This window comes from Fusarium mangiferae (assembly GCF_900044065.1).
Source record: "Fusarium mangiferae strain MRC7560 genome assembly, contig: FMAN_scaffold004, whole genome shotgun sequence".
Taxonomy (NCBI): Eukaryota; Fungi; Ascomycota; class Sordariomycetes; order Hypocreales; family Nectriaceae; genus Fusarium; species Fusarium mangiferae.
The window spans coordinates 2,069,939-2,083,825 of NW_024573924.1; the positions used below are offsets into that span (position 1 = coordinate 2,069,939).

General features: G+C 49.9%; 2 protein-coding genes across 2 annotated transcripts; both read left to right on the forward strand.

Moving 5' to 3' along the window:
- Nucleotides 1-3,125: 3,125 nt before the first annotated feature.
- Nucleotides 3,126-7,665, forward strand: FMAN_09223 (uncharacterized protein; the record flags this gene model as incomplete). The annotated part of the gene is made up of 3 exons (XM_041830039.1): nt 3,126-3,500; nt 3,788-7,386; nt 7,449-7,665. The coding sequence occupies 3 exons, from the start codon at nt 3,126-3,128 to the stop codon at nt 7,663-7,665; spliced, it is 4,191 nt and encodes a 1,396-aa protein (XP_041680743.1).
- Nucleotides 7,666-8,505: 840 nt separating this feature from the next.
- On the forward strand, nt 8,506-10,378 carry FMAN_09224 (uncharacterized protein; the record flags this gene model as incomplete). The annotated part of the gene is made up of 3 exons (XM_041830040.1): nt 8,506-9,576; nt 9,647-10,090; nt 10,145-10,378. 3 exons carry the CDS (start codon nt 8,506-8,508, stop codon nt 10,376-10,378), a joined length of 1,749 nt encoding a protein of 582 aa, XP_041680744.1.
- Between the last annotated feature and the right edge of the window lie 3,509 nt (nt 10,379-13,887).

Below are 13,887 nucleotides of genomic sequence, written 5' to 3' on the forward strand. Positions count from 1 at the left end.
AACTGGCAGACTGGCAGGGCAAAAGACGGATGGGGGCTTGTCTTAGTTGGTCCTTGTCAACCTCCTGCGGTGGCCTCGACGACCTTTCGCCTCCTGTTGCTAGCTGGCTGTCTTTTAAAGGCCAGCCTTTCAGTTCTATACCCTGGTGGTCCCGACCAATTATCACAGATTCCACTGCGCCCCTGGACGGTTGGAGACCGGCGTCAGTTAAGACCCGACGATGTTTAGGGGTTCCGCGCAAACCAGTCATTGTACAGTGCCATTGAGCACAGTCTTGGAGTGGCTATAGTGAGGAAAATGTTTTTTATAACTCGCTTCGGGCCCCTTGGCTCAAGAAAGTTCTTTCATGTGCCTTGCAGGTGCCAAATGGCAAAACCTGGACATTTATAGCGTCTCGAGTCCATTATCCAGGCTAGGTATCTATCCTTCATGTGTTTGTTGCACATCCTGCCGAGGGCTACCTACAGGTAACACAACACCGTCATTGCTGGTCGAAGCTCTTGCTTGTTCCACGTCACAAGGGAAACAAATTGCTACCCGTCGCCGGGCAGGGCTGTTATCTAAACACCTTGCCATATACAGATAATTGGTGACAAGGCGGTATCGCGACTTGTGCATTCAACTTTTAGCCAGGGTCTCTTCGTTCCTTGCATCTTGAAGGTGGAGACACCCTGGGTACTGGGAACAGGAAGCTGAAGATATTCGTCCAATCAGCTATACTTTGTGCCCCTTTCGTACATTGTGCCTGGCAGTAAGGTGCACTTGGCCTATTCAAGATCTGAGCATTACACATCCAACCTATGCATATTTTGAAGCCAGAGAAAGGCGTGTGTTAAGAACTGTACCGCTAAACACAAGTTCCATATAATCGTTTTAGTTATTGTTACTAACTATCGAGGAGAAAACGTTGCGAAACGGCCTAGCACATAAAGACCCCATACCTACTTCAGCCTCTCCAACTTTATGACTATTTATATGATTTTGTCACATAGACCTAAGTTAATACATACTGCCCTTATTTATGGTTGGCCTATTTAATTAGTAGACTCTCAGTGAAAGTGGAATACTAAGCTAACCTTAGGGTGCCTTAGTAGGTATGCCGCTAACTTCCATATTCCTTGCTCACATACTGTACCTATTGAACATCACATCACTCACCTTCCACCAGAGAAATGGTCAGCTTTCGACGTTAGCTTTCAGATGGGCAATACCAAGATACTTGCCCCGTAATCTCATATTCGCCAGCCAGGCTTCAGTCTCCCCGACTGCACACGTACCGACTAGGTAGTCTTAAAGCTTTGTTTCCTCGTCTCTAGGCAAGTGGAATCACGAGGCCTGCCCGTCCTCCAACTTAAGATACCTTATCCTTATTGGGTGGCCAGGATGTGGTTTCATGTTTCTCGGGCGCTAACATCGTCAAACCCAACGGCCTACGCACGCCAAGGTAAATTACCTACTTCTTAAGTTCTTCCCTCTGGCTTAGCCCCACCGAACTCCCTCTCGAATGAACGATGTAATTAAAAAACTAAAAGGGGTGGAAATCCGGCACCCCGTCAACATAGTAGCGGCTTGTTCAGGCTGACATGGAGCACTTACCAGGTAGGTACTAAATTACCTAGTACCTACCTAGTATATATGGATTGTACAGTATCGATGAAGAAAGATGTTTCTTGCAAACCGGAATAATCCAGCGAACGCACACTCCGCAACATTCTGTAATAGATATCCGACAACTTCACTCCGTAGTGGTCAGCAGATTTCACAAGTTCCAGCCTCAAATCCAGTACTTTATAATATACTCGAAAGGATACTTGGATCGACCATTCTAACTTCCGCTACAATACCCAAAGTACTCGGCTCTTGGGAGGACTCACGTCATAGCGGTGAATCTGCTTATTTGCCCGATACTCGCGAGCTCGTTCCTTGTGACAGCAAACAGTCGTTGTCTTAAATGCTAGGTCTTTTTGTGCTAGTGTCATTCAAAAACATACCCTGCCGCTCAGCTATTGGGGTTCTTAGGTTCCAATTTGGTCTGCATTGTAAACGCGTTGATTGTCGATTTTGGCTTTTACCAGTGGCAAGTTCATGAGTGGCAGATATCCGTAGATAAGCACATCATGCCTTCCTGCATTGTACAGTCTGGCGGCAGTACCTACTAACCTGGTAGAGGAGAAAGAAACCTCAGTGACTAACAAGCCACATGCAGATCACGTGCAGTCGTCTTTGTCCACTGTTGTGGCTTTCTACGGCAGCCCACCCCATGCTAATGGGCTGGCCAGAGAAGCTAAGAGAACTTTGGACCACTATCTAAGTGATGGATGACTTGACTTGGCGCAATGTGTATGGGGTTTTAAATATTACACTACCTACTGGAGTTTAGGTGCGTCTGGCACCTTGCTTCGAGATCGGAGGTTTTCTTGCGCCCTCTGGCCAGCCAGGGTTTCAATTGGAGCGGGGGCCCAGTAAGACCCATCACCTTAGGTGAGGTCGGTAAGTAACAAGAACATTACCTGGCAGTTACCCTATGTCCATGCTAAACCTTATATTGGTCAGCGTTCAAGCATTTGAATGACCAACACCATTGCTGTTGCACGTAACAAGACCTTATTTGAAGTCTTGGAGATATTCTGATCATACTCAAACTACGATTTTTATCGAGTTTACTATATGCGTGCTGCCTTTGTGTGGAAGTGAAAAAGTCAGTACTAACGGAACCAGATGGTGTACTAGGAATTATTAATTTCTGCCTTTATCCTGGTCAGCCGCCAACGAACTTTAGACCTCATCATTGGCTTCTCCCAACCACAGTCGAAAGTCCTCCAACTGCTTCCGAGTATTCTACACCTAAGCGCAGTGACCAACCCATAGTGAAACAGGCTCAAATAGAGGGCTATCATCCGCAATGCCGGCTTGAGCTACACAGAGGACCATGACAGCTGTGTCGTTCCAATAGACGTCACTTCCTCCACATATTTACACCTACTCAGCCAGCCAAACCCGCCTCACTCCAAGCTCCTCCAACAACGCTTGACATTTCAACCCGCGCTCGTCACGACAATCCGCGCATCTCGGCCACAACCAACTACCTGCGTCGACCGTAACACTTTTATGGTTATTCGGGCGTCATGGCGCTGCGATCCGACGTAAACGGCACCTCTGCGCCTACCGTTGAGCCCAACGGAACTGCCTCGGCAGCGCGACCCAGGCTGAACGGCCGTTCAACATCGAACGATGCTACCAGGAGCGACGACGATGACCAACGACCGTTGAGCGCGCCAAACCGGCGCAACGGAAGCATAGTGCTCGAGACAAGAGACGACATCGAGCATCACCAGAAAACGCGGCCTGCCAAGCCAATGCTCCTCCGATCGAAGAGTGACTACGCGCCACGGGCGATGGAAGAGCCTGAGCCAACAGAAGATGACATACCTGAATGGGGTGCTAGACATGGTTTTGAGGATCATTATCAATCGGAAGACATCATATCTCAGCTGGCTAATGTGAGTTTTCCCTCTCAATAATGTCAATTTGCTGGCCAGTCATCTCGGATACATCCAGCCTCTGTATCATGCCCGACAGTTGCAAGATAAAGAAATCTGGCTGTAGTATGCCTTGGCACGTGGAAACAAGCACCTCGGACACCAGCCTCGAGCCTCTCGGCAAATTGATCACCTGTTAGGTGTCTTCTGCACCAGCCCCAGAGGAATAAATCCATGCTGTGGCTCTGAGACCATTCATGCACGATGTTTACGTTGCCTTGGTTTTCCCTAGCTAATTATGCCCTCAGAACTGGTACATGTATTTTACCGATAAGCGACATGAGACGACAGGCAAACCCAAACCACTACAATACGAACTTCAAGATTGGCGACAGAGAGACAGATTAAAAACAGTGTCTGCAGCCCTCGCGGTGTGTTTGAATATAGGAGTTGAACCCCCCGACCAGCTCAAGACCAACCCAGGTGCGAAGCTCGAGGCATGGACAGATCCTACAATACCTCCCATCCAGAAAGCCCTCGAGAATATCGGCAAATCACTTCAGGCGCAGTACGAAACACTTGCGATAAGAGCGCGATATAAACAATATCTCGATCCCTCTGTCGAGGAGACAAAGAAATTCTGCATCTCATTACGCAGAAATGCTAAAGACGAACGTGTTTTGCTTCACTATAACGGTCACGGCGTGCCCAAGCCAACCGCATCAGGCGAAATTTGGGTTTTTAATAAGAATTACACACAATACATCCCTGTATCACTGTACGACCTGCAACACTGGCTTCAAGCTCCCACCATCTTTGTCTGGGATTGCTCTGAAGCCGGCAACATTCTCAACAACTACCATCGATTTGTTGAGAAGCATGAAGAGGAGGAGGAGGAGGCCGCAGAGCGCGACCCAAACTACACGAAGACTAATTTCAGGCCTTATATTCATCTGGCCGCCTGCGCTGTCAAAGAGAATCTACCGACAAACCCTCTTTTGCCTGCTGACCTGTTCACAGCTTGCCTCACCACTCCCATTGAGATGGCCCTGTGGTTCTTTGTTCTGCAGAACCCCCTCAAGACCAACATCAGCCCAGAGCGGGCCAAAAAGCTACCCGGTCGCCTGCAGGAGCGGCGAACACCACTGGGAGAACTTAACTGGATCTTCACTGCTATCACAGACAGCATTGCGTGGACAACACTGCCTCGTGATCTCTTCCGGAAATTTTTTCGACAAGACCTGATGGTAGCAGCGCTATTCCGCAATTTTCTTCTTGCTCAACGCGTCATGACGGTCTACGGATGTCATCCTCAGTCCTATCCTAAGCTGCCTGACACCCACCAGCATCCATTGTGGGAGACCTGGGATCTAGCCGTTGACATGGCATTGGCTCAGCTCCCCATGCTTGAAAAGAAAGAAAGCGAAGGCTTTGACTATGAATATCAAAATTCAACATTCTTCACAGAACAGCTTACTGCTTTCGATGTTTATCTTACAAGGGGCGATGCAATGGCTCAAAAGTCACCCGACCAGTTACCGGTTGTGCTCCAGGTACTGCTCAGCCAGCAACACCGGGTTCGCGCTCTTATCCTACTCGGCCGGTTTCTTGACCTAGGCCCGTGGTCTGTTCAGCTCGCTCTCAGTATAGGCATCTTCCCGTATGTCCTCAAACTCCTACAGTCGGCTGCGGCCGAGTTAAAGCCAGTCATGGTCTTTATCTGGGCCCGTCTCATTGCAGTGGACCTTTCTTGTCAGCAGGACCTCATCAAAGATAGCGGCTATAGCTACTTCGCACAGATTCTGAAACCCTCGGAAGGATTGCCTGTTGTTGACAGCGACGAACACAAGGCAATGTGCGCTTTTATTCTCGCTATGCTATGCAAGGATTACAAAAATGGGCAAATGGTCTGTAACCAAACAGAGATTATGTCATATTGTTTGACTCATCTTCAAAACGAAGAGAACCCTCTTCTGCGCCAGTGGGCTTGTCTCTGTATAAGCCAACTTTGGCAAGACCTCCCAGAGGCCAAGTGGCGAGGAATCAGGGAGAATGCATACGTCAAGCTCGCTTATCTCGTGAGGGACCCTTGTTGCGAGGTACGGGCAGCGATGATTCATGCCATGACTACATTTCTGGGTATCCCCGATCTGACAGAGGAAGTGGCCCGAATTGAGGAGTCTATCGCATGGACGATACTCGACATGGGTAATGATGGAAGCCCGATGGTCCGCAAGGAGTTCATCGTGTTCCTTTCTCATTTTGCTATTCGCTTTGAGAGCAAGTTTTTAGTTGCAGCTTACGAACAATTGGTTGAGGAGAAGGAGTATCTCATATTCCCTCCCCAAGATGACGGCCAGGAACACAAGATGGGCTTGCATTACGCAAGGCCGGATAATCGCAACAAGGATGGTACCATCAACCCAATGGCCCATGGCCTATCTCATAACACAGTATATATGGCGTTGTGGAAGTTGGCTCTCGTTCTCAGTGTGGATCCTCATCCTGAGGTACAACGCGAAGCGACTATCGTTGTAGACTTTGTTCACAACGCGCTGCTCAGCTCAAAAGTCGGAGTTCAGACGCAGCTAGTCATGGCAGAGATTCGAAAGCGTACGGCAAGGACGGCACACAAGCATACCCCGAGTGCAAGCCAGCGAAACAATGCTCCCGGCACTTCTAACTCGCAGCCTTTACCCTCCCCAGGACTCCTTCGTAGAACTGCGAGCTTGCTTTTTCCATCACTGGTCACCAATGAGGACAAATCAAGACCGACGACCCCGACTTTGCCCCGATCACCATCTCTGAAACTCACGCCGAATCAAGTACCGGTGCCTGCAGAGCAAAACGATCGACCATCATCGCTGGCTCAATACAATGTTGCGCATGAGCCGTATTCAGGCGCATACAAAGAGCGGGATCTGATGAAGCCCCCTGCACTGCCCCTCAGGAGCAAATTCCTGGAATGGTCAATTGAGTATTTCCGTGAACCACAGATGAAGCCGAGTGAGGCAGATGAGCCTGGAAGTACCGAATACAACGAGCGTCTGTGGCGAAGAGCTCGGAATGAAACCATTTTCAGAGAAACTCAGCCATTGAAGCAACAAGCGGGAAGTCACAAATGGAATAATCAACTTGGGATCATCAACAATGGTGCTCAACCCGCTAAGATGACCTTCCATCAATTCGAAGATCATCTTGCTGTAGCGGACGACGGCAACACTGTTTACGTATGGGACTGGAAGAAGCAAGGACGATTGAGCCGTTTCAGTAACGGTAATCCAGAAGGCTCAAAAATCAGCGACATGAAGTTCATCAACGAGGACGACCAGGCGATGTTACTGACAGGATCATCTGACGGTGTGATCAGAGTTTATCGCAACTACGAATCGGATAGAGCCATTGAACTTGCATCATCATGGCGTGCCTTAACACACATGGTACCTAGTAACGTCAACTCTGGCATGGTGTTCGACTGGCAACAAGTCACTGGTCGAGTCCTTGTTGCTGGCGATGTCCGAGTAATTCGAGTGTGGTATGCCGCTTACGAGACGTGTGTCATGGATATCCCAGCACGCTCGGGCTCCTGCGTGACTTCGCTCACCTCGGATCAAATGACGGGTAACATGTTTGTTGCCGGCTTCGGCGACGGTGCCGTTCGAGTCTTTGACACCAGAAACCGGCCTCAAGAGTCCATGGTGCGCAAATGGAAGGATGAGTCAGATCGACAATGGATTAAGAGCGTACATATGCAGCGCGGCGGACAACGCGAGCTCCTGAGTGCAAGCAGAAATGGCAAAGTCAAAATCTGGGATATTCGCATGGATAAGCCGCTGCACTCCTTCCAGACAACACGAGACACACTTAGAACAGCCAGCACTCATGAGCATCTACCAGTCTTCGCAGTGTAAGTATTGATTCAGCGCAAGGATCATGAATCACAGGGGCTAGAACTAACTCGATTGACAGGGGTACATCGGCCCACGCAGTGAAGGTCTTTAATCTTGATGGGCATGAGCTTTCGAATGTTGAGCCCTATTCAAGCTTTCTGCAACAAAACCGCAGCTCGCCTATATCGGCCACTGCATTCCACCCTCATCGGCCAATTCTTGGATGTGCTGCACGAGGCGATCAACATATCAACCTGTTCACTTGCGAGAAATCGGAGTCTCTGCACCCAAGCTAGCGTCCTTGGGGCGGCAGGTTTCGCTTATAGTAATACTTAGAAGAGGACAAATGAGACGGGATTTATGTATTGCCCGGACCATGGAGGAAGGGTGCCATTCAGGACTCGAAGCATGGGGATACGGATGTGGGGTGGAAAGGGGTGGTGACGTTAGTGTATAGGTTGCATATCATATCTTTCAGGATTTCTTTCGGTGCCGGCGTTTAGGAGCAGGCAAGACAAGCGAGGCGATGGAGGCTCAGGACGAAGCGAATCTCTTTCCACAACGGGTACATCCCGTCAGCGTCGTCAAATTCCGCGATGTTGGACGGAAATGGTTTCGTCAAATATCGGATTGGGCATTGGGGAGATGTATGATAAACTTAATATCAATAGCTGTTAATTTGAGCCTGAGGCCTGTGGTCTTTGTGTGTATGGACACTAAAAAAGAAAAGCAGCCGTTTAGATGGCATTTTCCTTGGACCAAAATGCTGGGGTTAATAATAAGGTCCCGTCGGGTCGGGTGTTGAAGACGACGGTGCTTGGATAACCCCACCATGACGCCGCAGTTGAAATGGATTGGTATGGCGGGGCAGGAACCCCGCTGCGCGGCCTGACTGATGGGCAACCACCACTTCACATTTTTATGCGTCACCTTATTTTCTCCCACCGACACAGTCACCTTCTTTACTATCTCCTGATTCTAGTCCGGTCTCGTCGTGAGCCTCCCCTAGCTTTGGTCATATCGAAACACCTCCAATCGCGTGTTTTTATTCCAACCCTCCCTCGTCAACCGACACAAAGTGATTGCGCGAGAACGAAACCCAACGCCTACGAAACACATATTCGAGTGACTTCACCATGGCTGACGCCCCTGCTGAGCAAGCTGCTGCCCCCCCTCCCGCCGACCAGGCTCCTGCCGTTAGTGGTGAAACTGTCGAAGGCGGAGAGGCTGGCCCCTCAAAGAAGGCATTGAAGAAGGCTGAGGCTAAGGCTAAGAAGGAAGCTGAGAAGGCACGCCGAGCTGCTGAACACGAAGCCCGACAGTCTGCTGCAAAGGCTGCTGCTGGAAATACCGAAGACCTCGCTAAAGACAACTATGGAGATTCCACTCATCTTACCAAGATCGATGCGGAGCGAGTCAAGCTTCGAAACCTGAGCGATGAGCATCTCGGCAAGACCATCAAGCTTCGTGCGTGGATCCAGAATGCGCGCATGCAAGGTGCCAAGATGGCCTTTGTTGAGCTTCGTGAGGAGCGTGACTGGGCTATCCAGGGTGTCGTCGCGGCTAACAGCGAAGGCGCACCTGTCTCTAAGCAGATGGTCAAGTGGATTGGTAGTCTAAATCTAGAAGGCTACATTCTTGTCGAAGCTAAGGTTGTGAAGCCTCAGGAGCCAGTCAAGAGTGTGAAGGTCTCCAATTACGAGCTACATATCGCCAAGTGCTACGTTATCAGCCCTGGCCCTCAAGTTCTTGGCATGGGTCTTGCTGTTGCAAACCGCCCTGTTACCAACTTTGACGATGAGGACGCTGGTGGCCCTGTGGAGGAGGTCAAGGAAGGCGTTGACAATTTGAGCCTTGAGAATGTCCCTGGTGCCAGCATGGCAACCCATTTGAACAACCCCGTTATGCACAAGCGAGCTCCTGTTCAGCAAGCCATCGCCGATGTACGACTGGCCGTTCGCAAGCTGTTTGTCGAGTACCTTGAAGCTCGCGACTTTGTCCAATTTGAGGCGCCTTGCCTCATTGGAGCTGCTTCTGAAGGGGGATCCAACGTTTTCGGCATGCCCTACTTTGACAAGCAGGCTTACTTGGCCCAATCTCCCCAATTTTACAAGCAGTACGAGATTGCTGGTGGCCGGAAGCGTGTTTTGTGCATCGGACCGGTATTTCGAGCTGAGAACTCTAACACCCCTAGACACATGACAGAAGTAAATATCCCTATTTGCACTGCCAGACTCCTTCGTTCACCCAGAGGACAGCGCTGACCTACATCAATAGTTCACCGGTCTTGATCTTGAGATGGAAATCGAGGACCATTACCACGAAGTCCGCGACATGCTCGAGGGGGTTCTTCTTCATATCTTCCGAGGGCTTCAGGAGCGATGTGCCGAGCAGATTGCTCTTGTTCGAACAGTTTATCCTTCCGAGGACTTTCTTTTGCCCCAGCCCGGTAAGGAGGTTCGCCTTACATTCGCTGAGGGCCAGGCGCTCCTTAGAGCCGAGGGCCCAGAGGAGTACCGCAATGTGTCCGATGAAGAGGACATGAGCACACCACAAGAGAAGGCACTGGGTGCTCTTATCCGGGAAAAGTACAACACCGACTTCTACGTCCTTGACAAGTTCCCTGAGGGTGCTCGACCTTTCTATGCCCTGGAGGACCCCGAGAACCCCAAGGTCACTAATGCCTTCGATTTCTTTATGCGTGGACAAGAGATTCTTTCTGTATGGAACCCTCTCCTATATCGTTTGCCTAGTCGTCACTAATTTGTTCAACAGGGTGGTCAACGTATTCACGTTCCGGAGACCCTGGAAGCACGAATTCGTACAAAGGGTATCAATCCTAAAAGCCAAGGCATCAAGGAGTATGTCGACATTTTCCGCAGTGCCGGTGTTCCCCCTCACGGTGGCGGTGGTATTGGCTTGGACCGTGTGGTTGCGTGGTATTTGAACCTTCCAAGCGTGCACTTGGCAAGCTATTATCCTCGTACACCCAAGAGACTCTTGCCTTAATAAGTTGAAAAGATCTAGAAGCTGTAGGATTTCTAGAATGTGAGAACTACTAAAATTCAGATGAGAAAGGGAGACTGGAGTACAAGAGATAACACTACAGATAGTCCCTGGGATCATGACAAAAAAAAGATTTGAATATTCCAGCCAAGAAGTTTCCCGTTTGTATAACGTAGGTCAAAACGGGATATTACTGTAAGTTCGTGATGATTCTTTTGTGTTAAACACAATGTAACGAGTGAAGTTGTGAGTCAGAGGAAAACAAACATATCCAGAACATCAGCATCAAAGACTGGTGAGATTAAAAGTGTCCCAGGTATGAGATAGGCTGGGTTGGTCTGCTGAAAAGAAGCCACTCCGCAAATGGAACAATTGAGTTTCAGCAGTGCTAAGCTGGGCTCGCTAAAACCTCAAGAGTCAGTCACCTGGCCGTCTGACTTACATTAGCTTCGTGGATCAATATCACTTACGTGAGTATGATGATTGTGCAAGTCGGGAATAACGGCACCAAGAACAATCCGTTCATCACATTCTAGGCACAGTGGCTAAGGTACCCGACCATTGGTATTGGGGTGACAACACGTACACACCTAGTCTGAATGCCAATCTCTCGGCTCAATGTTACCCTAGGTAAGTATCCAAGGTGTGGTAAAAGTCGGAATGGTGAAGAGGGCTGGCGGGCAGCACCCACCCATCTGCTTGAGGCTTTAGGTGAGCGAGTGCGGGATCTACCTTATTATGCACGGGTTTTGCTCCGGAGGGTGCGTAAGATCCAAGTTGATTGCTCCCCACGTTTGACAACTTGCGAGTTGCATTCGCATGCACCTACACAAAGCTGCGCCCGTCAGATGGATACCCTAGGTGGGTTATCATATCGTGGGTGCAACGTATGAGTCCGATTTCCCGGGGAGAAGCGTCGGTATCCCATTCCACGGGGAATGGCATTGGGAACCTCAACTGCATATATCATGTACCAAGGGTCTTAGGATACCGCTTAACTACTTAGGTACCCAATGAATTGACCATTCTAGGACAGACCCTGGAGACAGAGAGGCCCGACGGGTCCAGCAGGGGTTGCGCGAAGATGCGCCTGGGTACTGTATTATTGGTTACACAGACTTCCATGTGCTAGCGATGATAAGTCAGTAAGCACCTAAATGGAGCAAATGTCTTTGGGTTGTGGGTGCGGTTGCTGACTGACTACTTGACCATTTGCGTACAGGAGTAGAGGAGCCAAACTACCTTACTCACAGTTCTAATGATTCTGGAGGTCAAGGCGATTAGCAACAACACACCAATTCGACAGCTGCGCCGTAGCAATTCCCCTCCAACCCTAATATCTTACTCTCGTGTGCGGATTCTTTGAGCCGAGTTTGTGTATATCTTCCCCAAACAAACCCGGCCAAGGTTGGGAGAAGTTGCCCAAGAGAGCACAGAACTCAGGCCGAACCACGTGCAAGCGAGCAGAGATGGCTCAAAAAATCTCGTGCTCAAGCTCTCCATTGTTTTACGGGATCAGTCGGGGGTCTCTTGAGGGTCTCTTGCTTAAGCGGCGGGCGTGCAATGCGGGCGGGCGGCCGACTAAGCAGAGTCGGATGCAGATGTGGCTTCGCTTGAGGAAGTTGTTGTCTGTTGTCTCGAGTGCGCTGGACCAGGCTGAACATACTAGATCAAAATACGGGTCTGCGTGTGCAAATAGGGCCGAAGAAGCTTCAGCAGTTGTCCTTGTAAGGCTGGGAATGGGAATGGGAATGAGAGGGCCGTTGAGAGGTTTGCGAGATGCATTCATGGCGTTGTGTTGAGGTAGGTCGTTATTCATTGATGGATATACTGTTTGGCGCACGATATTGCCGGATTAGGCCAGGGAAACCAAATGTGCCAGGACTGCACAAAGTCCATTAAATCCCGAACAAATCCGGAGCGCCTAGGTTCGAGGGAGATATGTAGATACCAAGATATCTTGGCTTATACGATCTTGAGATGTCAAGCGCAGATCCTCTTGAACCCCCATGTGAAAGACGACCCTGAGGTGCTTACCTACACGCCAACGACCCACCAGGCTTCGGGGCAGAAGGAGGAAAGAGAACCGCGATGGGGATCAGGCAACAGTTATTTTTACCATTGTGCATTAGACGGAACCTTTGAAGTTTGCTAGAACCACGCTGGTCAGTGGAGTCGGTTTGTCAGGTCCGTCCGTCGTTTGTTCCATGTCCTGAGGCCGTCATATATCTGAAGTGAGAGTTGTCTGACTAACATTGGATGTCAACTTGGCGCTAGCACAGACTTCAGAAACTCACGAAACTACTAAGGTGCTGTGTTCTGTACCTAGTCAACAGTGGTGGCTCACGGAATGAATGCAATTAAGACACTGGCTGATAAGAACAGTGTGTCAAGGGGCCTGATCAGTGTGCACCACTCCCTCTAAATTACTGCATTAACGTTCCATGCTGTTCAAGGTAGCCAGCCCTGCCTGCATGTGCAGGAGACGCATTTTTCTTTCTAGCCTCAAGCTCGTGGACTAATTCACGACTTGCCCTTAACGTCTGCACAACCATTGGGCTCCAGGGAGATAACTGAACAGCGCTGAACTGGCGGGTAAAGGCAAGGAAATAAGGGACGAATTAAATGGCCAGTAACGTCGGCCGCCTTGCTGCAGCTCCCCCATCGAAACTCCTCCTAGGCGACACTTTAGCTTCGAACGCGACATGGAACCCTTTCCGTAATACTCGACAACCTCTGTGAGGCCCTTGATCATCCAAAAATGTTTCTCATTTGGAAGTTCGTTGCAATGCTCGAGTTAGGAAGCTCACGATGTTGATAACCGACCCTGGCTTGTTGGCACGACTAATACACAACGGCCAATATGCACGTCAAAGGCAAATGCCGTGTCAGTCGTGATTGGCACCTAGCTTTGCCATATGTCGCCTAGCTCGGCCTAGATCACAGAGTCTCAGCCATTTCTTAAAAGGGCCCAGGCCCAACCTTTCCCGTCCCCCCGTTCGTGAAACGCATTGCACGTTATGCTTCATTAAGGCTCCAGCTACCACCTTGCCTTGCCTTACAGTACTCCTCCGTCTGTACTCCGTACCACCTCCCTACCGACTTGCTACCCTGCCCTGCCCGTGCTCTCTGTGCTCTTGGGGCTCGCTCTCACCTTGGTCAATCGGTCTGCACCTGAACATTCTACCCCCCTCTCTCTTCTTCACCCACCCGCGTCACCCGCCTCGTTAACACCTAGTTAATTCATCCACCAACCTAGAGCCAAGCCCCCCATACAACCATCCTCAACTTCTTCTCTACTATTTTAACCAAGAAGCGCTTCTGTCTCTTCTAACCAGCATTGACTTGTCACATCTTTGTTCATCTACGCTCACGCTCATTCATCTCGGGCTCCTCGTCCATTTTGTGTGGTCGCAATCACTCCCATCCAACTACTCGATTCGATTCTGCTCTGCTCCACCTGCTTCGTTTAACCTTCGCTCAACCTCAACCACCGCCTCTGAAGGTTCACG